This window comes from Muntiacus reevesi, chromosome 1 (assembly GCF_963930625.1).
Source record: "Muntiacus reevesi chromosome 1, mMunRee1.1, whole genome shotgun sequence".
In the NCBI taxonomy this organism is placed as follows: Eukaryota; Metazoa; Chordata; class Mammalia; order Artiodactyla; family Cervidae; genus Muntiacus; species Muntiacus reevesi.
In genome coordinates this window covers 174,035,866-174,062,254 of record NC_089249.1, presented here as the reverse complement: position 1 = coordinate 174,062,254, position 26,389 = coordinate 174,035,866, and the positions used below count along the sequence as shown (strand labels likewise).

General features: G+C 47.4%; 1 protein-coding gene across 2 annotated transcripts in view; it reads left to right on the top strand.

The window, feature by feature from the left end:
- ASB18 (ankyrin repeat and SOCS box containing 18) overlaps positions 1–26,389 on the top strand; it is a 71,975-nt gene that overhangs the window by 29,735 nt on the left and 15,851 nt on the right. For both annotated transcript variants that reach the window (XM_065917021.1, XM_065917022.1), the window contains one exon: positions 17,635–18,139. In XM_065917021.1, the coding sequence (XP_065773093.1) occupies positions 17,635–18,139 (505 nt within the window). The remainder of the gene's footprint in view (positions 1–17,634; positions 18,140–26,389) is intronic.

The window sequence follows — 26,389 nt, the reverse complement described above, 5'->3', positions numbered from 1 at the left end:
CCAGTTCTGCATGGTCCTTGCCCTCCACACCCAAACAAAAGGAGACACATCGTGGCAATGTGATCTGCAGGACGCCCGCTGCAGCACACCCGAATCTGGATGTCAGATGAGCAGCTTTATAGGTCACAGCTCTGTTCTCAGGCGGGCAGGCCGGGAGTCCCAAACCTCACCAGAACCCAGGAAGTGATAAGAAACATCTCAGGACAGCCTCCCAGGGGACACAGGGAGGCGCGTGGACAAGAGTCTTGTAGCAGCCCCTTAACAAGTTCTGGAGGATCGCAGGGTGCTCTGCCAAGACTTGGACCAGCCGTGGTCCAAACTTGTGTTTGTGTGGCCAGTGTGGATACGTGCAAGGCCGCCAGGGCTCTGTTTCAGAGCTGATGCTCTGTGTCTCTGTTCTGTTATTCCTCGCTCTATTGCTCTTTTCTGACAGCATACCACCTTGTACTGAATGCTATAGCTCTGTAAGAAATCTTGAAGTCAGGTCGCATAAATTCTCCAGCATCACTCAAAGTTGTTTTGGCTATTCTAGCCTCTTCACATTTCCACATAAATTTTAAAATCAGTTTGCCAAAAAAAAAAAAAAACCCACTGTGTTTTGACTGAGGTTGATGTGAATCTATAGATCATTCTGGGGAGACTTGACATAAAAATATTGAATCTTTCAACCCATGAACACAATAAATCTCTCCATTTATAAGTTCCTAGTTTCTTTTAGCTTCATTCGATAGTTTTTAGTGTATGACGCTTGGATATATTTTTCAGATTTATCCCTAAGTTTTTAATTTCTGGTGCTTTTGTAAGTAGTATTTTTATTTAAATTTCTGTGGTGTTAGCTACTATATAAATTGATAAGAATTTATTTTTCTGTATTAATTTGAAACCTGTAACCTTGCTAAGTTTAGTATTTGTTTAGTAACCTCTCATAAATTCCAAAAGATTTCTATGTAGACAATCATGTCATCTTCAGATAAACATGGTTTCACTTCTTTTCCAGTCTGGATGCCTTGTTCTTGCTTTATCGCACTAGATAGAACTTCCAGTGCTATGTTGAATAGAAGTAGTAAGGGAAGACAACTTTCCTTATTTCTGTTCTTGGTGGACTGAAAGCTTTAACTATTAAGTATGATATTAGATGTAGGTATTTTGTAGATGATCTTTTTCAGATTGAGAGAATGCCTTTCTATCCCTGGTTTGCTGACAGTCTTTTCTATGAATGGATGTTGGATTTTCTCAGATGCTTTTTCTGCATATATTGAGTTGGTCCTGGAGCTTCCCAGGTGGCACTGCTGGTAAAGAACCTGCCTGCCAACGCAGGAGACGTAAGAAACACGGGTTTAATCCCAGGGTTGGAAAGATCCCCTGGAGAGGGAAATGGCAACCCACTCCAGTATTCTTCCTGGGAAATCCCATGGACAGAGGAAACCCCAAGGACATAGGAGTTGACCCTATGTGAGTATTTTTAGTCTGTTAATATAATTATTTACACTGGTTGATTTTCAGATGTTAAGCCAATCTCGCATTTTTCAGACCACAATTTATAAATTCCTGGGTTTGATTTGCTGAAAATTTTTAAACATCTGCATCTATGTTTGTTAAAGGTATTGATCTGCAGTTTTTTCTTGTAATGTTTTTGTCTGGTTTTTATACCTGATTGAGCTGAGGTGCTTGTGTAAAATTATTTTTATTTCTTCCTTAAGTGTTTGGTAGAAATCATCAGTGAAGCTGTCTTGGCCTGGAGTTTTCTTTTTGAGCAGGTTTGCAGCTATGAATTCAATTTAATGGCTATAGTGGTATTCAGGTTCTTTCTTGAGTGAGTGAGCTTTGATAGCTTGTATCTTTCAAGAGATTTATCTCTTTCATCTAAGTTGTTAAATTTATTGTCATAAAGTTGTTTTCTATTATCCTTTTAATAGCTGCAGAATCTGTAGAATCACCACTTTCATTCACGGTAATGGACATTGTGGTTTTTATTCTTTCTTCCCTGATCAGTCTATTTTGGGTTTTACTGATTTTCTTTTTTGTTTTACTGTTTTATTTTCCATTGATTTCTGATAGGATCTTCATTTCCTCTTTTCTTTGCTTATATTGAATTTCATTTGTTCCTGTCTTTCTGATTTGTAAGATGGCAGCTAATGTCTTTGATTTGATGGGTTTTATTTTCTAATATGACTTCCCGGTGGCTCAGGTGATAAAGTGTCTGTGATGCAGGAGACCTGGGTTCAATCCCTGGGTGGGGAACATGCCCTGAAGAAGGAAAGGGCAACCAGCTGCAGTATTCTTGCTGAGAAATCCCATGGGCAGAGGAGTCTGATGGGCCACAGTCCACGGTATAGGCTTTCAGTATTACACATGTACCCACTATGTACTACTCTAGCTGAATCCCACACGTTTTAATAGGTTAAAATTTCCTTCTCAATCAGTTTAAAATATTTTCTGATTTGTTTTTTCATTTGTTTCTTTTGAGTTTTTTTCTTTGAAAGAGAGGTTATATAAAAGTGACTTTGTTTCCAAATATTTGGGTATTTTTCAGGTATCTTTCCATTATTTATTTCTAATGTAATTCCATTATGGTTAGAGAATTTACTTTGTATCACTTTGCTCCTTTTAAATTTGCTGAGTCTCTTTTGATGATCCAAAATATATTCTATCTTGGTAAAAATTTCTGTGCATACCAGAAAAGAATGCATGTTCTACAGTTGTTGGGTGGAGTGTTCTATAAATGTCAATTAAGTCAAGTTGCCTATATCCTCCCATATCCTTCCTGATTTTCTGCCTACTTGTTTTACATGTTGTTGAAAGAGAGGTGTTGAAATCTTTGACTGTAATCCTGGATTTGTCTATTTCTCTTTAGTTATATAATATTTCAAAGCTCTATTATTAGTTATCAGTACATAGATGTTTAGCATCACCATGGCCTCTTGAAGAATTGGCATCATTATTTAAAGATATTCTTTGTCTCTGGTAATATTCTTTGCTCTAAAGTCTACTTTGTCTGATATTAAAATATCTAGTCTGACATTAGTACATATTTCTTTTGGCTAGTGTTAGCATAGTATACTCTTTTCCATCTGCAATAGTAATCTATTGCTATGTAACAAATTACCACAAACTTAGATACTTACTACAGCACACATTTATTGTTTCACAGTTTCTATGAGCAGAGTTTGGGCATGGCTTCACTGAGCCCTCAACTGCAGAATCTCTCACAAGACTGCAATCAAGGTGTCAACAAGGGTTAGGGTCTCACTTGAAGGGTCAACTAGGGAAGGATCTGCTACTAGATTCATATAGTTATAGGCAGAATTTAGTTCTTTGGGACTATTGGAGTAAGGGTCTCGGTTCCTGGCTGACTATTGATTAAAGGCAGTGCTCAGTTTGTGTCTCTATTTTTCAAACGATCTCTTGGAGTCAGGGTATACCTGAGTCTTTTTTAATCCAATCTGGTAGTCTTTGCCTTTTAATTGAGTGTTTAGACCATTTACATTTAATAAGATTTTAATATGCTTATGATCAAATCAAACAGCCTGTTATTTTTTTCTATTCATATCATCCATTCTTTGTTACCTTTTCTTCTTTTTCTACCTTCTTCTGAATCAACTATTTTTCATGATTCCACTTTATCTCCCTTTTTGATTTATTACATATAACTTTTTGTTCCATTATTTTAGTAGTTGCTTTAGGGTTCATAGTCTACATCTTTATTTTACCACAGTCTGCCCTCAAGTGATGTTATACTACTTCATGTATAATATAAAAAACCATATGACTATTCTTCCATTTCTCTCCTCCTCACCTTTGTGCTATTGATACCATATTTTACTTATGTATATAAGTCTCAGAGTACGTTGTTAATATTTTGGTCAAACAGTCAATTATCTTTTACTGAAACAATAGGAAAAAGTTTGTATGTTGATCCACGTGGTTCCCATTTTCAGCTCCCTTCATTGCGTCTGGGATCATCTTCCTCCTTCTCAGAGAACGTTCTGTGATATTTCTTGCAGTGAGGGTCTGCTGGACATAAATCCCGTAAGCGTGTGTGTGCTTGGGAAAGCCTTTGTTTCACGTGAGTGTTTGCAAGGCGCTCTTGTTGGGCAGGGAATTCTGGGCTGACAGGTTCCTTTCTTTCAGTGTTTCAGACACGGGGCTCCAGTGGCTTCTAACTTGCCTTTTTATTTTTTTATTTTTTATTTTTTTTTTCTAACTTGCCTTTTTAATGGAAAATCTTCTATCCATCTGTGTTCTTTTGTATATAGTGTCCTTTTCTCTGGCTTTAATATTTTCTGCTTATCACTGACTTTAAGCAACTTGATCATGATGTATTTTGATGTTGTTTCTTTATCTTTCTTGTCCTTGAGATTCATCAGTTTCTAAATCTGTAGGCTTATACTTCTCATCAAATTTGGAAAATTAATGGCAATTATCTCTTCACATTTTTTTCTGTATGATCCCTCCTCTGCCTCAGGGAGTCCAGTTGCATGTATGTTATACCACTTGAAGTTGTCCCACAGTTCATTAATACTCTGTTCATTTTTCTCTTATGTAATTTATTTATCATTTGTTCTGAAGTCCCTGATCTGCCATTAATCCCATGTAGTATATTTTTCATCTCAGACACTATAATTTTCAACTTTAGAAGCTCAATCTTAGGCCTTTTTTAAAATATCTTTCTTGTCTTTACTTAACATGTTGAGTCTTTCCTCTAGCTTCTCAAATATACAGAATATAATTAAAATAACTATTTTAATGTTCCCATCTATCAATTCTATCATCTGGGTATGAATAACATTTTATTTTAACTTTGTTCCTTTTGTAAATTTCAGATTCATCTAGGCATAATATGTGGGAGATAAGATATACACATATAAGATTCAAGAATAGAAATGCTTATGAATACATTTTTGATGATTTTTTTAAAGCTATAAGTAGACAGCCATTCTACAGGGATACTAAATGAAGATTAACTTCTGCATCATTTTAACTTACAATTTCTATCCTTGAGACATTTGGCAGGTGATTTGCTGGTGTACAGAGTTGCCATCTGATGACAGAATTATAGAAACCCCACCTACTTTCAAAAAGCCCAGCTCCCAGGTTTCATTATTGGATGAACCATTCCTACAAGCATTCAGTAGCCAACTGTTGAACTCCGTGAGGTGCTGGACTTGTGTTGCACTATAGTCTATTTCCTCAAGATGCTTTCAATTTCAACGGAGAGGAAGGTAATCTACATCAGTGTGCTAGACACTGGGCCAAGGGTATGCAGAATACACTATGTGCATGGAAGTTGAGGGTGTGGGCTGGTAGATTTCAACTGGAAATTTTCTAGGAGACAAAGGGGCATCAATTTCATTAAAAGACATAAACCAACCAAATCAAAGCAAAAGAAAATGGGCAAATTATTAGGCAGTTTTACATTGATTTTATTCAGTTTTGATATTTTTATACCTTACAATTTCATATGTTAGAAGTACATATATTGCTACATTTGAGGTCTAGGTTGAACTCTAGCTGTGCAAGCTTGGGCAAGGTATTTCATTTCTCTGTGTCTTGGTATTCTCATCTGTAAAACAGAGATAATATTTGAGCCTTCTACATAGGGTGACTAGGGGAATTAAACGAGCTAGTGTATGGAAAATGCTTAGAAGAGTGCCTGGCACGTAGTTAAAAATTATGCAGGTGCTGACTACAACTACTGAGGTCTCTTGTACAACCACTGTGCTATCTCATGGGAATTGAAACAATATTTCACTAACTCTAATTAATATGGGGTTTTGTGGTTTCTTTATCTCCATATTTGCTGGTCATCTATGATTTATTTCCAGTAATATTCCCAGTCAAGGGCATACTCCCAATTTTAACATGCTCCTACGGAAAATATAACCCATCTGATGATATTCCATGTCTAGGAACACACCATACCTCCCACCCCGCCTCAAAAGTCATGTCTATATTCAGTTTTGTTCAAAATTAAGTTCTATAAATGCAGCATGGTATCCTGGATTGGATCCTGGAGCAGAACATGAACATTAGTGGGGAAACTGGTGAAATCCAGATAAAGTCCACAGTTCCGTTAATAGTATTGGATTGATGTTAATTTCTTAATTTTGACAAAGGCATCGTAATAATATATGATGTGAACTTACAGGAGACTGAGTAAAGGTCATTTGCAAATTCTCTGTACTATCTTTTCAATTCTTCTGTAAATCTATAGTAATTGTTAAATAGAATTTTAAAAACCAAGTTTGCTTCATACCTTGGACTCAAATCTTCCACCTTATAGTCCTAGAAAAAAATGTGGCTTTTTACTAAGAAATAAGAATGTATCGCCTACTCAGAACACAAGGGTATTGCAGACCCTAACAGCAGCCCTCAAGACAAGCCAACAGGCTTACATTCAGTTGTCATAAGGCGCTGAGGCATATGCAGAGCTACTCAGCTTACACAGTGTGATAGGAACTAACTTCCTGACTTCAGCTGGTTTCTCAGAAATCATTCAAATCCAGCACATTGCTTAATAAAGACTTTAAAAATGTCTTTGTATTAAGATGGGGCTTTGTAAAGACCTCTCTTCTTTTGTCTTTCTCTTCCTCCTCTTTTCCTTCTCATTTTCTCTTCTGTCTCCATGTGTCTCTCTGCATGAGTCTTTCTCCCTGGTGATTTCATTTGACAGTCTTGACTTATTTAAATCCAAGTTATTGAGGAAAAGTTTAAGATAAGTGATGGACATAGCATAAGTTCAGGCAGAACTATGCAACAGCTGACTCAGAATCCCTTCAATATCAATGATTTGATGGAAGATGCTGGCAGGTCCCACTGAACACCTCTACAATAATATAGCCAACTCCCTTGAAGGATGAAAGTTAACAGATGTCAGAGAGGGACTGAGCTTTAGACTGCGGCTTTTCAGCTCTGAAGAGTCCCCCTAAAGTTAGACTCCGAGGAGGTCTGGCTTCGGGTAGTATAAACATTATCACTTTGACAGGAAAGAGCGACTTTTGCCAGAATCTTTTTATACATAGTAGATTTTAGGTCATCCTTAATTTTTTTACCTTTCAGTAGAGAGGGGGTCGTTGACCTACATACAGAGCCATTTCATTTTCTTACTCTTGATGACAATGGTCTCCACACCTAGGGACCCAGTTCTGTTCCAACCCCTTTTAGTCAGCAATTCTCCATGGGTGCAGGACTTTAAAACCTTTGAGTCTCTGAGTTCCTGGGATTAAAAAAAAAAAATCATCTGTGCTTCCTTCCAACCCGCAAGCTTCAGAATTCAGAATTCAACACACAAAAAGGAATATCAGAGCTTTAATCTAGGAACCTTTTGAAGAGATTTTCCCAAAAAGAAAAGTTCCAGTAAAGTTACTCTCTTCACGTTAGTAGCCTGCATGCCAGCCTCGCCCTATTTATTACCAGATTCCACTCCTTGACCCGTTTTAAAATTCTGAGATAATTAAAATGAGAGAAGAATTGGCAGAGTCCTGATTCTTTTTCTCATCTAGAGCTGTCTCGATTTATGCAAAAGTGAGGCGAATTCGCTTCCTTCATGAGCCTGTCAGTCAAAAAGCATGCACGTTTACTTCTCCGTCCCAGCTGTGTCAATTCAACTAAATAAAAGTTCATTTTAAGCCAGAATTGGACTTGTGGAAGCAGCTAATTATCTTAGGAGGAAAAGATTATTGAAGAAAACTACTGGGCAATTTTTTTCTAACTCAAACCTGGCAGGATCAAATCTGGGCAGAGAAAAAGGAAGTATGCCTTTCCCTGAGGCAAGAAAGGCACTTTCTGGGCAGGATTTGAGCAGGAACAATTATTCTGAGTCCTCACCCCAACCCCAAAGCTTCTGCCTAATAACAAGAGGTTTCGTTGCATGAGCACCAGCTCATGGGCACTGATGCACAATCCAGAAAACGGTCCACTTTCTACACTGCAGATGAGTGAGTGATTCATTATTCACGTGGAGAGGAGAAAACATGATCCAGTTCCACAGGACTGTGAGGCATCTTGAGGAATACTAAAGAACACGGTGTCAGTGAGGGGCTGCCCCCACTGGATAACTGGATATTTGTACAGGAGCTTTACATTCTGAGCACGTGCAAGTGTCTGACTTGCTATGATCCTCCCCCCAGGCTCGCAAGGCATGGTTATTCCCAGTTTACAAGTTAGAAAGCTGAGGCTCACCAACAGCCTATGTTTTATCAGTAAGATGGAAAAACATGGGCTCTTGGTAAAAGACTACCAAGTAGAAACCATCAGAACCAGGTTCAAAAGCCAATGTTGGCTCTTCCCTGGTGATCTAGTGGCTAAGACTCCCCATTCACAATGCAGAGGGGCCCAGGTTTGATCCCTGGTCAGGGAACTAGACCCCACATGCCACAACTAAGGGTTCACATGCAGCAACTAAATATCCTATGTGCTGCAACTAAGAGCCAGCACAGTCAGACAATTTTTTAAAAATTGAGTTAAAAAAAGAAAGCCAATGTCATAAGAGAGATAGATGTTGAAAGATAACGTCTCCCTTGTTAACCTAATTTTTTTTCAAAAACCGCTAATTGTCAGAAAGTAGCTCTGCTCATCTCTAATCACGACCTTTCAAACATGTTCTGTCATAGGTTTATCCTCTTTCCTTGCCACTTATAGAATCTCAGGCGGATTCCTCACCTTTCTGGTTGCTTGCCAAGTTCTGTTTGAATGCATACAACTCACTCTTAGGAATTAAAACAGGTAATCCAGCCCAAATCCAATCTTTACCCTCTGGGCAAAATCCTTGATCAGACACCTCAAGAAAGATATACGGATGACCAATAAACAAATGAATGGTCCTCAACATCACTAGTCATCAGAGAAAAGCAAAATAAAACCATGAGGAAATATTCTTTATGTCACACTCTTTAGGATGGCTAAGGCAAAAAGACAGACAACACCAAATGTTTGCAGGAATGTGGAGCAACTGGAACTCTCATACATTGTTGTTGGGAGTATATAATGATGTAACCACCTTGGAAAACTGGTTAACCATTTCTTTTAAAGTTAAATATATACCTACCAGCAATTCTACTTCTAAAGATTTATCCAAAAGAAATAAGAACATATGCCCACATGAAAACTTACATTAAAATGTTCATAGCAGCTTTATTCATAATAGCCAAAAAGTGAAAATGCCCATCAGTGTCAAAAGGAGAATGAATTTTTAAAGTGGTATAGCTATGCAATTACATGTGACTCAGAAATAAAATAGAATGAGTTACTTGTGAACGCAACAATATGGATGAATGTCAGAGACATGTTACACTAAAGAAGCCAGATACAAAAAAGTAGAAAATTCTAGAAAAGACAAAACATGGGGGAGAAATCAGAATCATGGCTGCCCGTGGTGACTGACCAGCAGCAAACACAAAGGAACTTTTTGGAGAGATGAAAATATGCTACATCTTGGACATCCCCCATGGTCCAGGGGTTAAGATTCTGCCTTCCAGTGCAGGGGATGCGGGTTCAGTCCCTAGTCAGAGAACTAAGATCCCACCTGCTGTGTGATATGGCCAAAAAAAATTTTTTTAATATGCTATGTCTTTATGTCAACATGCATATGTCAGCGCATATGTCAATGTGCTATGTTGATTACACACATCCTCTGCCAAAATTTGTACAGCTGTACATGGGCATTTCTCTGTATGCAAATTTTACTTCACTTAAAAATATATAAAAACATGTATATAAAACTTTTCTCTCATACAAGAGACACAGATGTAAAGAACAAACTTTTGGACTCTGTGGGAAAAGGCAAGGGTGGGAGAACAGCACTGAAACATGTACATTACCATATGTGAAGCAGATCACCAGCCCAGGTTTGATGCCTGAGACAGGGCGCTCAGGGCTGGTGCACTGGGATGACCCTGAGGGGTGGGATGGGGAGGGAGGTGGGAGGGAGGGTCAGGATGGGGGACACATGTCCACCTGTGGCTGATTCATGTCAATGTATGGCAAAAAAAAAAAAAAAAAAAAAAACACCACAATATGATAAAGGAATCAGCCTCCAATTAAAATAAATCAGAAAAAAAACCTCTCATACAAATCAAAGTTCCCCACCTCACCCCGATCTTTTTGGTGACTGTTCAGTCATTCTCTTCTCCAGAGGGAGCTGGGGCTCATGTCACTACCTAAAACGAGAGTTGTTGTTGTTCACTCACTAAGCCGTGTCCGATTCTTTGTGATCCCATGGACTGTAGCATTCCAGCCTTCCCTGTCCTTCACTATCTCCCAGAGTTTGTTCAAACTCATGTCCACTGAGTCAGTGATGCCATCCAACCATCTCATCCTCTGCCGCCCCCTTCTCCTTTGGCCTTCAATCTTGCCCAGCATCAGGGTCTTTTCCAATGAGTCAGCTCACTGGAGAATACCCTTGAGAGCCCCTTGGACTGCAAGGAGATCAAACCAGTCAATCCTAAAGGAAACCAACCCTGAATATTCACTGGAAGGACTGATGCTGAAGCTGAAGCTCCAGTGCTTTGGCCACCTGATGCGAAAAAGAGAGGAGAGTCTTTTATTTTTTATTTCACTTCTCTCCTCCTTCTCCTCCCCTCACGCTGATGACTCTGGGTTTCCCCCTTCATCCAATGCTGGGGCCAGGGCAGGAGAGGAAGGTTGCCCATTTCTTGTTGAGGAAGGGATACTAGTGAAGCTTCCAGAAAGCCAGATACTCCTTCAATGGAAAGCAGGGGAAACAGTGGAACTGAATTCTCAAAGTTTGTTCTTTCAGTCATTCCTCAGTCCACCAAAATGCAGAATTTCACTTGCAGTTTGCGGGGGGTGGGGGGGTAGACATGGGGAATTTGCCCAAAATATCATTAGCAGCCACAACCATTGAACACTTCAGAAGCAAATTAAATGACAACCATTGCTCCAAGGGAAACCGTAAGGATAGACATGGCCGGGCAGTTTCCCTCTCCATCTCCCCCTACCCTTCAGGATTTGGCTGTTCGTATCAGCTATTTCAATTGTGAATATCTATGCTTGATAGTCTCACAGCTGAGCATCCTGGAAGAAAGGGAGGGAGAAGAAAATACAGAGTAGAAAGGGGCGGGCGGCAGGTCCCCAGAGGAGAGGCTCAGTAGAAGGTCCAGAGAAACCAAGTGGGAGCTGCTCCTCCATCAAAGTCAGGGCAGCGGCTTCCCCATCCTTCAGCTGGAACCAGCCGGGGAGTCAACGCACAGAGGCAGTCTCCCTGCGATGGCTTCACTGGAAAGCATGGCTGTGTTGTCCCCCAAGTCTCCCCCCATGTCCCCTGTGCACCAACCCCCCGCCCTGCAGTCCTGCCTTGCCCAGCATCCAGCCACACTGCTGCCCCCACGGATGGACCCAGACTTGGCCCCAGCCATCCTTCCCCAGGGACGTGTCTCCAGCCCATCTGCCTCCACGTCAACTCCAAGGAGGAACAGTAGCTTAATGATGATTCGACATGACTGGTTCATGACACCCATTACTCTCAGCGAACACACTGGCCAGGAGGGGTTCGGGCAGCAAGTACTGGAGGACAGTGAAGGGCAGTCAGGAGGTCCAAGGATTTCCAGCAAGTGAAGCTATTGCTCGGGAGACAGATGCTGAACCCACCTGACAGAGGGCTTGAAGGGAAGGTCTGTTTCCCCTGGAAAAACATGTAACTGACCTTTGTGAATTTCACCCTGGTTTCGGTAGCTCTTTATCCTTGTTGTTGCATTGCTCTTTGGGTACCATCATCCTCTGACGACTGTTGAGTCATTCTCTTCTCCAGCTGGGTTCACATCTCAATCAGGAGGTTCTGACTTGACTGTGGGGTCACTGTTCTCTCCTGGGTGTCTACCCTTGAGATCACTGCTTCAAGCCTCAAAAACCACATCCTCACTGAAAACCAGAGAGAATGAAATCTCCGATGCAGACTTGCCCAGAGGGCTGGGTGAGAAGCAGGTTCCAGTTCCCTGTCCGCTAGCATGAGGCCCACCAGCCAGGCGATGTCCTCAGCCTTCTGTGCCTTAGCATCCTGTCTGAAGGTGTGTCCAGGAGCCCCATGGAGCGCTCAGAGAGGAGACCCTTCCCCCTGCCTTGACCTGGTGTACAGAGCATGGAGGATGCTCTCAACTTACTGAATGAACCAATGAATGAAAGGTTTAGAGAGAGCTTCTGGGAAACGCCTAGTGCCTTGCCTGACTCACAGAAGGTGCTCAGCAAACAGTACCTATGGGAGGAGCAGCAGGGCGGGATGACAGAGAACTAAGCCAGACACAGCAGCCGGGGCCTCTGCTCTGCCACCACCTGGCTGGATGGCCCTATCTGAGTCACTGGTCTTCTTCTGAGCCTCAGTTTCCCCACCTACAAATTCCACCTACAGTGCAGACTTGTCGCAAAGCCTAAAGATAACATTCTTCTAAAAATAAATTAGAAGACCACGTGCTGGGGAATGCACTGACATCCCAGCTCAGAACCAGAGACTATGAAATACTACTTTTGAGGGTTTTGTGCCACGGGAGGGGTGGGGAGGAGGGGAGCTGGAGAAGGAAAGCCTGGAGCAGGCTCTGTCTCGTGGGGTGCAGGGCAGTTTGGCAGGTGTGTGAGCGGGTAGGAAGAGGCGAGCGCTGAGGAAGCCGGGCCGAGGCGTTTGGCACCATTTGCATCTGCCCGGTGAGCGGGGAAGCGGTGCTGTGGAAAGATGCTGGAGGTGGCTCGGAGCTGTGTGCCAGACGAGGGCTGGGAGTCCTACTTCTCTCCTTACAAATAAGTCAAAATGACATTAATTCAGCCGCCCTTGATGGGTTCATCTCTATTAACTCCAGCCTTTTGGCTCAAGCCACTTTTGCTGTGTACTGTCAACCTTGGGTCCCGTAACAGCTTGTCACCATGATCATTATCAAAGACGGGGAGGAGGGATGGTGGGGGGCTGGGGGAGTGTTTGCCCAAGTTGCTTCGTATCAGAGGCCGTTCAGACAACAGTGTCTCCTTCATCTCATAAGACAGAGACAAGTCGTCTTGACATGGCCAGATGAGAATGTACCCTTGGCTCCTGACAGTGACGGTCTCACGCTGTCTGCCACCAGGGAAGCCCATACTGTCTCCAGGCCTTCCGTATTGCGTCTCCCAGGACAGCAGGACATCTGCTCGAGAAAACCTCGCTTGGCAGGAAAGAGCTCAGCCAAAGCAGGGTTTCCCACACAGTCCTGCAGAGGCTTGGGAGACGCTTTCCTGCTGGGCCGTTTCTTCCTCGACTGGGACCCTGACAGACGCAAGGTCAGGTCTTTCAGGTTCCCGAGACTGCTGCAGTGCTCTGCTTGTCACTAAGGACCCTCCACCCAGCCCCACGCTCTCCTCTCCTCTCACCTTCTCAGGGGGGCTGCCCAACAGCCTTCCCAAGATCTCTGCTTACACCTGGACAGATCAACGGAAAATCAGAGCATTCTGGAAACCTGGAGCGCTGAGCTGACATTCTTAGAATCCATGAGCTGCTGCTGTGGCTGGCGGGGGATGGTTCTGTTATTAATAACCTCTGCTGTTGTTCTGCTGTCAGACTGCAACTCTGATTCACTTTGGAAAGTGAATTTGAAAATACTGGCAAGCAAAAAGGAAATAAAAGCACCCTTCACCCCACCATCCAGAGGTGAACACGTTGGCTTGTATGTTTCCAGGCTCTCTTCCGATGCATGTACATATCTACTCTTTTTTTTAATAGGAGTGTTCGATGCTGTTTCAAACCCGGTCTTTACACATGACCACTGCAGACAGCTTTCCATGTCATTAAACAGGCTCCCACGCCTTCATTTTTAATGACTGCCCAGTGCGTGCCAGCCGAGATGTGCCCCAGTCAATTCGTTGTGTTGTTTTCTCTCGTGCCTGTGGTCTGCAGCTTACATCACGACCTGCTCTAAGGAAGTGCCAAGGTTTAGCCAATTAGAAGCTCTTCATTAAAAATGAAAAGGGCATCCTCGGTCCTCCAGAGGCTGGCCACTGTCCTCATTCTGCTGAAAGCTATCTTTGTTGCAAAGAGCAACCTGGCCATCAGCCTGTTAGGCAGCGGACATGGAAAAGAGACCCACTCGTATTTCCCGGTGGACTTCTTCAGAGAGGCTGGGCTGCTTTAAAAAAAAAAAAGAGAGAGAAGGAGAAAATGTTTGGTAATTGTTTGTGAGCGCACACAGGCTCAGTGGCAAAATGAGACGGAACCTTTGATTTCTAACCTCCTGCTGCACTGTTCAAAATTCCTCCCAGAGAGGCACGGAGGAAGCAAACTGAAGCACTCTGATTGTCAAATTTGCATCCTCTCTTAGCTGCTTATTGTCCCAAAGGATGTTTCACATCAAATCGTACTTGTTTGTAAAGATCTTTCACCCAAGACAGACCACTTCTCAAGATACTGCTGATGTGGAGGATAGAGAAATATGGAGAGAGGGTTTAAAATATTGCAGGTCCCTGGGTAGAAATGTAAACAGATTTAACGCCACCGGCTTCCAGCCTGGAAACCCTCACAGGATCCGGTGCAGAGTCCCAGTCAGGTAAATACCAGGATAAACAGCAGCCACGCAAAGGAAAACTGAGAGACGTTCATCAAGGAAATGCATTTGTTCAACATGCTTTTAGGGAATACCAGTAGTGGGCCAGCCCTGCCCTAGGTGCCAAGAAGCCGAAATAAATATGCGTCCATTTCTATACCCAAGGAGCCAACCATTTAAGAGAGACATGCCAGAGAACACTTGAAACACTGGTGTGACAAAGGCTGTACCCGTGGACGGCAACTTAGTTATGAGGAACATGACAACACAGAGGCATGACCAAGAGGAAGAGGAAGGGAAGACAGGATGCATCCTAAGAACCACACCTGTTCAGGTAGGAGCCAAGCACAGGATGAAGCATCGGGAAATGAAACTGGTGAGGCCACAGAAGCCGGTTCACGAGCTGTCCTGTGTCCCAGAGGAGGGAGCCCGGGATTTCTCCAGCAAGCAGGAAGATCCTCTGGGTTTTCAGCCAGCTCATGTCTTTATGATTCACACTGGAAAGGCTTTTTCTGGGTAGCATGGAGCTCGTTAAGATTGGTACAGGAGAAAAATTAGCAGATTATCCACTTCGGGCAAGAAATGATTTGGGGCTTCCACAAAGGACCGTGACAACAGGGCTGGAGGGAGGAAGCAGTTCAAGTGATTATTGAAGAGATGGAATCGACAGGGCTGAGTGACCAGCTGAAAGAGGTGGAGATGGACCTCGGGGAACTGGGAAAAAACAAAGGGTGAGTAATGTACAGAGCAAGACCCCGAAGGAAGCAGGAAAGGACCACATCAGGCCACAGGATGGAGAGGGAGTCCCTTCTTAGACACATGGAAGTAGTGGAGGACAGTCATGGAGAAAGACTCTGCCAGATGTCAAGGCCGCCTCAGCGGCACACAGCAGGAAGGTCGGCTGACGCTGGGAGAATTGCACGCGCTGAGTAAGTAGGGGTAGACTGCTGAGAAGGCTGGGAGTAGAAACAAGACCTCTTGGGACTTCCCTGGGGGTGCAGTGACTAGGATTTCACACTCCCCATGCAGGGGCCCAGGTTCGATCCCTAGTCAGGCAACTAGACTCCACATGCTGCAACTAAGAGTTCACATGCCCACAACTAACAATCCTGCATGCTACAGTGAAGACTGAAGATCCCTCGTGTCGCAGCTAAGACCTGGAGCAACCTAAATCATCTTTTTTAAATAAAGAAATAGGGTTTCTTGGGGATAGTGATCAATGTGTGGAACAATCACTAACGGGCAAGGAATGAGGAGATGGCCTTCAGTCCCAGGAATTGTGGACCAAAGGGCGCTGAGGACCAGTGAAGCACAGAGGCCAATCTCCATGACGGGGGTTTCCTCCAGGGGCCAAGTGGGGAAGAGAGGGTGGGTGGTGAATGGCTGCCCTTAATGTGGCCAGCTGATGCAGGGGATGGCCACGTCTCCTCCACCCAAATCAACCGAGGATGCCGAGAAGAGAGAAAGAGAGCTGCCCAGGGAAGGAGTGAAGCCAGGAAGGGCTGAGGGGGCCAGGGGCCAATTGGCCAAGTCTCAACAGAGCAGAGATGAGGAGGGCGCCAACAGGAGGGTGGGCTACAGGGACCAGGGTCTCACCCTCTGCAGTCAGCATGTGGGCCCATCAGACTCCAAAGGTGGAGCAAACACAAGGGCAGAAGCATCCCAGGAGGCAGCCCAAGAGGAGGGGTTGACGTGGGGCTGCTGTCCTGTCAGTGCCTATGCACGCCAAGGGCCAGCAGATGGAGGAGGGGCTCGGGAGGTCTGTGAGACTGTCTGCTCTCAGGCTGGGCCAGATTCGGTTAGCTCCCCACCAGTGTCCAGGGCCCTGGTCCAGCGGGCCTGTCAGCAGCTGCCCCCTGGGCTTAGGTGGAGATGCTCCAAGTCCTCCCAGGTGTGTAAGAAGCTCTAAGGACACTGGCCTCCTGGGAGAGCACAGCCTTGGCACCGGCCTGAGGGACCTGGAGGCGGCAGGAGACACCCACCTCAGGGGGAGACTGGCCTCCCCTGGGAGCCGAGGAAGCCCCGGACAGCACAGTGGGACTTAGCTACCTCCAAAATCCACATTCCGCTCAGGGAGACTTCAGTTGAAACAATTATGGTCCTACAGCTAGGCACAGTTGCATGTTTTGCCCACGATTCCAGTCCTGTCTGAGGACACCCCAGTGCCAGTCCCCGCCGTGTCCTGAGGGACCGATAGATGTCCTCCCTGGGAGTAGGGCAAGCCTTGCCTCACACCATTACCAAAAGCAGAGGTATATGTCGGCTGATAAACAGCCCAACAGTTTAAGGGGCCCTCCTTACAACCGTGACTTCCAGGCCCTCAACTGCCACCTGTGACAAACAGCCCAGGTAATCTGTCTTTCCAGCATTTGAACCATATTGCCTTTATCCTGGCGACTCAGACGGTAAAAGAATCTGCCTGCAATGCGGGAGACCTGGGTTGGATCCCTGGGTTGGGAAGATCCCCTGAAGCAGTGAATGACAACCCACTTCAGTATTGTTGCCTGGAGAATCCCATGGACAGAGGAGGCTGGCAGGCTACAGTCCATGAGGTCGCAAAGAGTGAACCATGACTGAAGTGACTTAACACGCACACATACGGTGCTACTTTGGAAGGTGTGTGCTGGGCTTAGCCGGGCGGTCATGTCCGACTCTTTGCGACCCCATAGACTAGCTCTCCAGTCTCCTCTGTCCATGGGAATTCTCCAGGCAAAAATGCTGAAGTATGTTACCATGCCCTTCTCCAGGGTATCTTCCTGACACAGATCGAACCCACCTCTCTCAGTAGTCACCAATTACAAAGTCTTAACACTGCATGTGAGGAAAAATTTCCTAGCTGTTTCCACCATTTAGTAACTGGTGAGCCTTGTAGCCTCCACCAGCCCCATCCCCAGCTTTGCCGTCGTTGCATTTCTTTTGAGGCCCAGTGTGAACTCCTGTATAGCCTGGGCACAGTGGAGATCTGGATTCCCGCCCTTGGCATTTGAGGACCAACTTCCCAGGGGAGAAAGGCAATGGGTCCAAAGCCCCAGAAGCGGTAGGCAGGGCGTGCGGGGCTGGGGCAGGCAGGGCGCGGATGCCGGCTCACCGCCCCATCCCAGTGACCGACCTTGACCTCCCGCAGGTGCGCCCAGGCGCTGCTGGAGCACGGTGCCTCAGTGCAACTCGAGGGCGGCGCCGGCCGGGACACACCCCTGCACGTGGCGGCGCAGCGCTGCCTGGACGAGCACGCGCGCCTCTACCTGCACCACGGGGCGCGCGTGGACGCGAGGAACGGCCGTGGCGAGACGGCCCTGAGCGCGGCGTGCGGCGCAGCCCGGCGGCCCGATGAGCACGCGCGCTGCCTGCGCCTGTGCGCGCTGCTGCTAAGGCGCGGCGCGGCGGCAGACGCGCGCGATGAGGACGAGCGCAGCCCGCTGCACAAGGCCTGCGGCCACGCGCGCCCCAGCCTGGCGCGCCTGCTGCTGCGGCACGGCGCCGACGCGCACGCGCTGGACTACGGGGGCGCGTCGCCGCTGGCCCGCGTGCTGCAGACGGCCGCCTGCGCGCCCGAGGCCGAGCCGCAGCTCACGGTGCAGGAGCTGCTCAACCACGGCTCCCCCACCGTGTGGCCCGACGCCTTCCCCAAGGTAAGAGGGCCCCCAGGACAGGCCGCGACGACTCGGCCTGCAGCCCGATGCCATGCCGCGCTTCTCAGACTTTCCGGGGCCGGGGAACCCCCTGGACACGGGTCCAGGTGCAGATTCTGAATCTGCAGGAGACGGGTGGCGGAGTCTGGGTTTCTAGCAAGTTCTCAGTGAAGTCTTGGGACCACACGTTGAGGAGCGAGGGCTGGGAAGCCTTTTCTAGAGTTCCTAGGAGATCAAAAGGTTGGGTGTCAACAAGCATACTCGAGTGTGACCTTGCCAAAGTGTCCCCTGGGAGTGCCAGGGACTTAGTTCTATGATGCTGTGACGGCTCAAAGTATTTTGGCCAAGATATCTGTGGGTGTAATTGGTGAACAAGGAAATCAGCCCCTTCTCATATCTGGTATCTGACTTGAAATTAAATACCCTATGTGGTCATCCACCTGATTAATGGGATTACCTCACCACACTCCTGTGAAACACTTCAGACTCCTAACATTCCCCAGCTGGGTGTTGGTCAAGTGAAGTGTCCCGTCCAGGGTCAAGGTGGTGCAGGGATCTCAACTCTGCTTTACAGACTTGACTCTGAGCAGCTCCTCGCCTTTCCACATGTCAGATCTACACTGAAATGAGACAGATGAAGAATAAAGATTTCTTATCAGATGGACTTCCCTGATCGTCCTGTAGTTAAAACTCCATGCCTCCACTGCAGGGAGCAGGGATTTGATATCTGGTGGGAGAACTAAGATCCTGCATGCTGACAGACACAGAAAAAATAAAAAATAAAATCTAAAATAAATTTTGAAGGAAAAAAAGATTTATCATCAGAGAAAATAATCAGAGACAAAATGTTTCCAAAAGAAAAGTTCTCAAAATCCTGGTTAGGAGGTTGTCCTCCCCAAAGACTTCATTGAAGGGAGGCCATTCTATTAGATGGGCTTCCCTGATGGCTCAGAGGGTAAAGCGTCTGCCTGCAGTGTGGGAGACCCGGGTTTGATCCCTGGTTTGGGAAGATCCCCTGAAGAAGGAAATGGCAACCCATTCCAGTATTCCTGCCTAGAGAATCCCATGGACTGAGGAGCCTAGTAGGCTACAGTCCACAGGGGCGCAAAGAGTCGGACATGACTAAGTGACTTCACTTTCTTTTCTTTCTTTTTATTCCATTAGATGTAAAATTGGCTATGCTTAATTTAAAATTTATCCCAGTCTTGCAAATCATATGTGAGAGACATATTTTGACTTGATAGGTCTTACACAAATAGCTTAAAAACTGTTATTCAAAAAGGATAGTCTGCTAGGTGATCTGAAATAGTGAGATTCACACAGTTCTCAGATGCCAACTTTGCATTGTGGCTGCATACAGAACACAGTTCTTGTCTTTCAAAACATAGGTGAGACATGGAAAATCCACCCAGACAAGTCCCTGGGCATTCCCTTATTTGACAAAGTCCCTGGGCATTCCCTTATTTGACAAACAGTATGACAATTTCTTATGCCAGCTCTTGCACTGTCTTCAAGTAATTCTCTTGAGACACTCTACTAATGCTCTACTAGTGATTTCAATTTCCTGGGCTCTTGAAAGGGAAGAAATGCCAGCATTTTTATAGTCTATAACATTTATTTTACAGACTTGTATAATATATTCATAATTTACATTTTGACATTTCCCAGTATTAGCAGGCTTAGTCCATCAGCTGGTAAAACGGAAACAAATAAAATCTCCCACCCCTCCAGTTCACACCATGAACCAAGATGCATCTTTCAGCCCTTTTGTTGTGAAACTGCACAAAGAATGAATAAGAGGGCTTCCCTGGTAGCTTGGTGGTAAAGAATCTGCTGCCAATACAGAAGAAACGGGTTCGATCCCTGATCCAGGAAGATCCCACATACTGAGGAGCAACTCAGCCTGTGTGCTGCAACTACTGAAGCTGTGCTCTGGAGCCCAGGAGCCACAACTATTGAGCAGCCCACGTGCTGCAACTATTGAAGCCTGTGTGCCCCAGGTCCTGTGCTCCACAACAAGAGGCCTCTGCAATGAGAACCCCACGCAATGCAACTAGAGAGTGACTCCCGCTGACCACACCTAGAGCAAAGCCCATGCTGCGTGAAGACCCCGCACAGTCAAAAATGCGTAAAATTATTTTTTTAAAAAAAGAATGAATAAGAAACAAAACAAGAAAGAAGGAAGACTTTCCATGATGAACCATAGTGAAAACCACCTGGGGCAAATTCTTTTAAAGAGGAAAAAGTCAATATATGTTGGTGGTGACTAGTCATACCCTTTGTTGGCCTGGAGGTCCTTCGATTTGAGTGATCTCCATCCAGGTGTCTGTCTGAGGTGTAGCACCCCAGGCACCATTCTGGGGACAGGGCTTGCAGCCTGTGAACTCTGTTTCCAGGGCTGGAGGAATTGCCCCGGTTTGATCCAGAGATGCAGGGCAAGACCCAGTGCCTCCCCTCCGGGCCTCCAGGGGCCGTGTCCTGGGATCCCCTCGGGGAATCCTTTGTCAGCCACTCAGGAATGGAGCCGGGTCAGTGGGGTGCAGGCTGGGTGAGGTTTGCATCTGGGACTGGCTAGTTGCAGTGCAGAGCCAGGGGCCAGGAGAGGCACTTGGCTCCTGGAAATGATAATGCATATCCCAGCAAGTCCACACCACTGTGGAAGGAATCCGAGTTTCTCTGAGAAATCGTAATCTCCAGATGACTTTCACAGGATAGCAGTATGGCCTGCCCTAAACAGGGCCCGTGCTGGCGACCTGCAGACCTTCCCTCAGAGTTGGTTGAATGAGAGAAGAGTATTCCAGCAACTTCACCGCCCCAGGGCCTGCACTGAATCTTTGGAAATGGGCATCCCACCTCTTTATTCTGAAGATCCCCACACCTCCAGAGGGCATCCCCGCATGGGTGCTAAGGGGGTCCACAGCCCCGCCCCCTGGCACCAGCGCTAGGAACAGGTTGTGGACAAGAGCGCATTCACCACCGCCCTGGGCATCCTCCGAGCCAATGTGAGACTCTGGCCTCGCCGCCCCTCACCCCCCCACCCCCCTACAACCAAAGCGAACACTCTGGAAATCTGGCAGGAGCTTCTTCCTCCACCCAGGCCCCCTGCGCGTGCTCCACCGGGGAAGGGGTCTAATCACCCCGCGGGACATCAAAGGGCAGGCCCGACTCGCTCAGCAGCCCCGTGGAGCGCGCAGCAAACACGCTGAAACGAGCCACAAAGACGCTCGGCAGGCAGGACTCAGCGCCATGGCGAGGCGTACACAGAAGCACCGGGGAATGTCACAGAGCACGCCGGCCGTGGGCAGCCGCCGCGCTGTAAATAGATGTAAAGAGACACCCACGGAGCTCAGAATTACTGAGGCAAAAGGTTTCACAGCGAGCTCATGACATAAATCACAGTTCCCCCCCACGCCCAGACAAAGGCGCCAGCACCGCGGCGGGCGGACTCAGAGCAGCCGTCGGAGCCGCGCGCAGTGCGCGGCCGCCGACATCAAAGCGGTGTCACGGCTGGGGACGCTGGCGTGTTGACAAGGCCAGGCCTTTCTGCCCGGCTGACCGCTAGTTAACGCCAGAGTCAGGTCGGGGCTTGGTGCAGGCGCGGTGTTAGGCTGCAGCCAGGTTTGAATCCTGGAAGTTGGGACGGAAGGGTTCCCGCCTGGAGGAGAGCCGCCGGCAGGAGGGCGGAGAAACGCACGCGAGGGTGGGTCTGGACTGGTTGCGACCAGTTGAATTTGCAGGTTGGATGCTTGGTCTAGAATAAGGACTTTGCTCACCTTCTGCTGGCCTTCTGCCCCTCACTTGGGCAGTCATGAATAATTCCCACTTGGAGGGCCTCCCAGGCTTCCCTGGTAGCTCTCAGCTGGTAAAGAATGCGCCTGCAATGCAGGAGACCCAGTTTCGATTCTTGGGTCGGGAAGATCCGCTGGAGAAGGGATAGGCTACCCACTCCAGTGTGCAGGGGCTTCCCTGGTGGCTCAGATGGTAAAGAATCCACCTGCAATGCGGGAGACCTGGGTTCCATCCCTGGGTTGGGAAGATCCCCTGGAAGGGAGCATGGCAACCCACTCCAGTATTCTTGCCTGGAGACTCCCAAGGACAGAGGAACCTGGCAGGCTATAGTCCTTGGGGTCACAAAGAGCTGGACATGACTGAGCGACTAAGCACAGCACATGAGGCTTCCCAGTGGCTCCGCAGTAAAGAATCTGCCTGCCGGTGCAGGAGACTGGGGTTTGGAAGATCCCCTGGAGGAGGAAATGGCAACCTGCTTCAGTATCCCTGCCTGGGGAATCCCATGGACAGAGCAGCCTGGCAGGCCACAGTCCATAGGGTTGCAAAGAGTCGGACACGACTACAGTGACTGAGCACACACACAGGCCTGCCCACGAGTTGGAGACATGCCTAAACACCAGTGATGAAAGCTTCCCCCACAGGCATCCTTAAAGCCTTGTTCAACAAACATTTCTAGGAGCAGCTGTGCTCCAGGCTGGAGTTAGTGTTTAATTGACACACAGAGCTGCCAGTCACCTGGGTGAGATGGCCGTAACTCAGACAACCACATACACCACTATGAAGTTGCTGTGGTGTGAAGGCCCTGCACACCTTGAAAGTGCCAAACATGGGGGGGGCGGGGGGCGGTGAGCAGGGGCAAAACCTGGCTGGGCGGAGGTCCAAGGCTCCTTCGAGCTCTTATAGTGCAATCCCAGATCTGAAGGCTGAAGACACAGCTATATGGAGAGGGGAGGGGAAATCATTCCAGGCAGAAGGAACAGCAGGTACAAAGGTCCTGGGGCAGGAGGAACACAGCAACATATGTGGGGCGAGGAGGGGAGGGTAACGCAGTAACTGGAGAGGAACCAGCAAAAGGGAACCAGCTGAGCTGGGACACTAGGCAGAGCCCTCCTTCAGAGTTGGAGCCTTTGTCTTAAGAACAGTGGGAGTCTATTACATCATCTTAGGCCATCAAGAAAGTGAAAGTGTTTGTCACTCAGTTGTGTCTGACTCTTGGCAATCCCATGGACTAGCCAGTCAGGCTCCTCTGTTCGTGGAATTTTCCAGGCAATAATACTGGAGTGGGTTGCCATCCCCTTCTCCAGTGGATCCTCCCAACCCAGGGATCAAACCGGGTCTCCTGCATTGCAGGCAGATTCTTTACCAGCTAAGCCACCAGGGAAGTGACATAATCCAATGAGAACCAGGGGTCGGTGGGGGTGAAGGGTGACTTCTCTGCTCAGGGGTAGAGAAGATGCTGGCGTAGAGGGCTGCTGGAAACCACAGACTGTCTTGCACACCAGGTGAGGGATGGAGGTAGCTGGAACAAGGGGAAATGGAGGTGAAGGTCGAGAATGACTGGGGTTCTAGAAACATCTGCAAATCTCACGTCTTGCCTCTCCTTCTGGTCATTGACCACGCTGCCAACATGGACCTGAAGTTTTTGTGTTTTCTTTTTTACCTAATTACAGAATTCGGCAAGGGGACTTCACACTCCGTTTTCCCAGGGTTTTCTGTGAGGGGAATCTGGGGGTAGCAGTAGTCAAAACCCAGGGCTCCCCTACCTGCCTTCACACAGCTGTGTGTACTCACGCGGTCCCCCACGTGTCAGGAGGGGTGAGCTCTCAGCAACAGCGCGCCTCTGTTTCCCTGGCTCTTGTTTTATTTCTCTATCCACACAGAAGGCAATGTGCCCGTGTGATTTCCCCCTCTTAATTTTCTTTCTGCCGCCTCATTAGCCGGAGAGAGCGTGCGCGGACCCTAATGACATCAGCGTTGTCAGAGTGATGCCGCGGCCGCGTCTCGGCAGACAGTAAGGAGGCAGCGGAGATTTTTAAACCGTGTTGGCGTAGAAATAATGAAGGCGGCCAGCTGCTTGGCAAACATGACGGAGCACGGGAGTGGGGGGTGGGGGCTGGTCAGGGGGTGGGGAGGGCCTGGAGCCCCAGAGAGGTGGAACAGAGGAGAGACAGGAAATGAATTCCCAGAGACAGGGAATAAGACTTTGTCACAGTCCGTGACCCTGGGAGGAGGGGTCTGGAGGAGGGTAGCTCTTCAGAGGATGGGGGTGGGGAAGTCCAGGTTGCATGCAGTCACTGGGAGCCATTGACTGTTTTGCTGAGAAGTGAGAGGGCTGATGGGAGGGCAGCTGGAGGCTCCAGGTTGACCTGAGGAAGCTCTGAAGATGCAGGAACTGCCTGCTGCTAAGCTGCTAAGTCGCTTCAGTCGTGTCCAACCCTGTGCGACCCCATAGACGACAGTCCACCAGGCTCCCCTGTCCCTGCCTAGAATACCTCAAAAGACAAACAGGCTAGATGTACAGAGGTCCAGTGTGAACTGCTCTCTTTAACGGCGCATTTCCTCCCAATGCGGAAAAGGGGCCAGTGGGGTTCAGGGGCTGTTGTGCTCCGGGGAAATGCATGTTGTTGGTGGCTCGTGTAAGCCAGAAATACCAGCATGTCAAGAGCCCACCATGGGGTGCAAGACTGGGAGACTGCATGCCTGCCTGGCTCTCCTTTGCAGCCCAGCCCCTGTGTTCACTCTCTGTCTCTCTCCTTCTCTAAAGCCCACTTAAGCCTGGCCTTGTGACCATCATGGATTAGGGAAAAAACAAATTTGGGGTAGGGAGGGGACTGGAGATGATAATGGTGATATGATTATCAGTTTCAAAGAGCAGCTGCTCCTGTCTTCATGTTAAAGTATCTGTGAAGAGATACACAAGAGGAGGGGAGGATGGAAGGAAGGGGAAGAGGGGGAGAAAGCAAATTCATGCACCAATAGGAAGACCTCATGTCTGAGTCAGGAAGGGCCAACGCACCTCTGCTGCATCTGCTTTCAGGCGATCAGGTGGACATTGCAGGCAAACGTTCAAGTCCGCCAAGCAGCCGTGGCTGCTGGTGGTGGTGCAGTGCATTGTGGGAGATGCAGTGAAAAGTGCAGAGGTGGAAACTGGGGAACCCAGCTTGCACGGCCACCTGCTGACTCTGCTGGGGGGAGGGTGGGAGGAAGAGGCCTCCTGGTGGAGCCCAGGTGGCCAGGAGAGTGTACAGACTAGGACCCTCCACGGAGAAAAGGACCATGGACTTCCCCTGCGTGTCCACAGACCGCGTGTCTGGGTCTCACCTTAATCAGAAATGAATACAGAGAAAAATAAATGGATCCATGGGGGAGCAGGAAAAAAATGAGATAGCATCATGAGAATAGAGAGGAAATCTGTACCTCTCCTCAAAAGATCCAGAGGAAAATCTGAGAAATTGTATGTCTGTGTGCCGTCCTGTATGGAATGCAAGATGATACAGCCTTTAAATCCATAAAACCAAACAAGTTAAGATGAGAAGTCAACAGAATGGCATGAAAAGGAAGATGGAGGAGATAAATTTATACCAAGAAAGAAAGAACGCAATGGCAGATTAGATAACATTCAGTTCAGTTCAGTCGCTCAGTCATGTCTGACTCTTTGTGATCCCATGGACTGCAGCACGCCAGGCCTCCCTGTCCATCACCAACTCCCGGAGGTTGCGCATACTCATGTCCATCGAGTCGGTGATGCCATCCAACCATCTCATCCTCTGTCGTCCCCTTCTCCCGCCTTCAATCTTTCCCAGCATCAGGGTCTTTTCCAGTGAGTCAGTTCTTCACATCAGGTGGCCAAAGTATTGGAGTTTCAGCTTCAGCATCAATCCCTGCAATGAATATTCAGGACTGATATTCTTTGGGATTGACTGGTTTGATCTCCTTGCAGTCCAAGGGACTCTCAAGAGTCTTCTCCAACACCACAGTTCAAAAGCATCAATTCTTCGGTGCTCAGCTTTCTTTATTTTTAAAGAAAGCTGAGATTACATTAAGGGAAGTAGAAGGCAGAACTGATTCATAAAGAGAATCAAATCAAGGATGCAAGTGAGGGTGCTGTGCTATCTGTCTGTGTGACCCAGATCCAGTCCCTGCTGTCTCTCTGTTCTACTCTGCATCCTGACAGGTTGTGGGCACTGTGGTTAGTGCCTTCGAGCTAACACACAGTCCCGTATAGCTGGCTTCTGGCTGGGTTCAGCCAGGGGAGACACCCTGGGAAATCGGAGGTGGAGGGAGGAAAAAAGCCAAGGTGTTTCCCATCCTCTTCTTCCATCCTGAGTAGCTGCTATAGCAACACGTTCATCTCCATGGCTCCAGTATCCCCAGACAGCTCCTTCTCAAAGTCACAGCCTCTGCCAGGCAGCCCCTGCCTGACTTGGTTCCAGCCCCCCTTGAATCTCTCATAACAAGAAG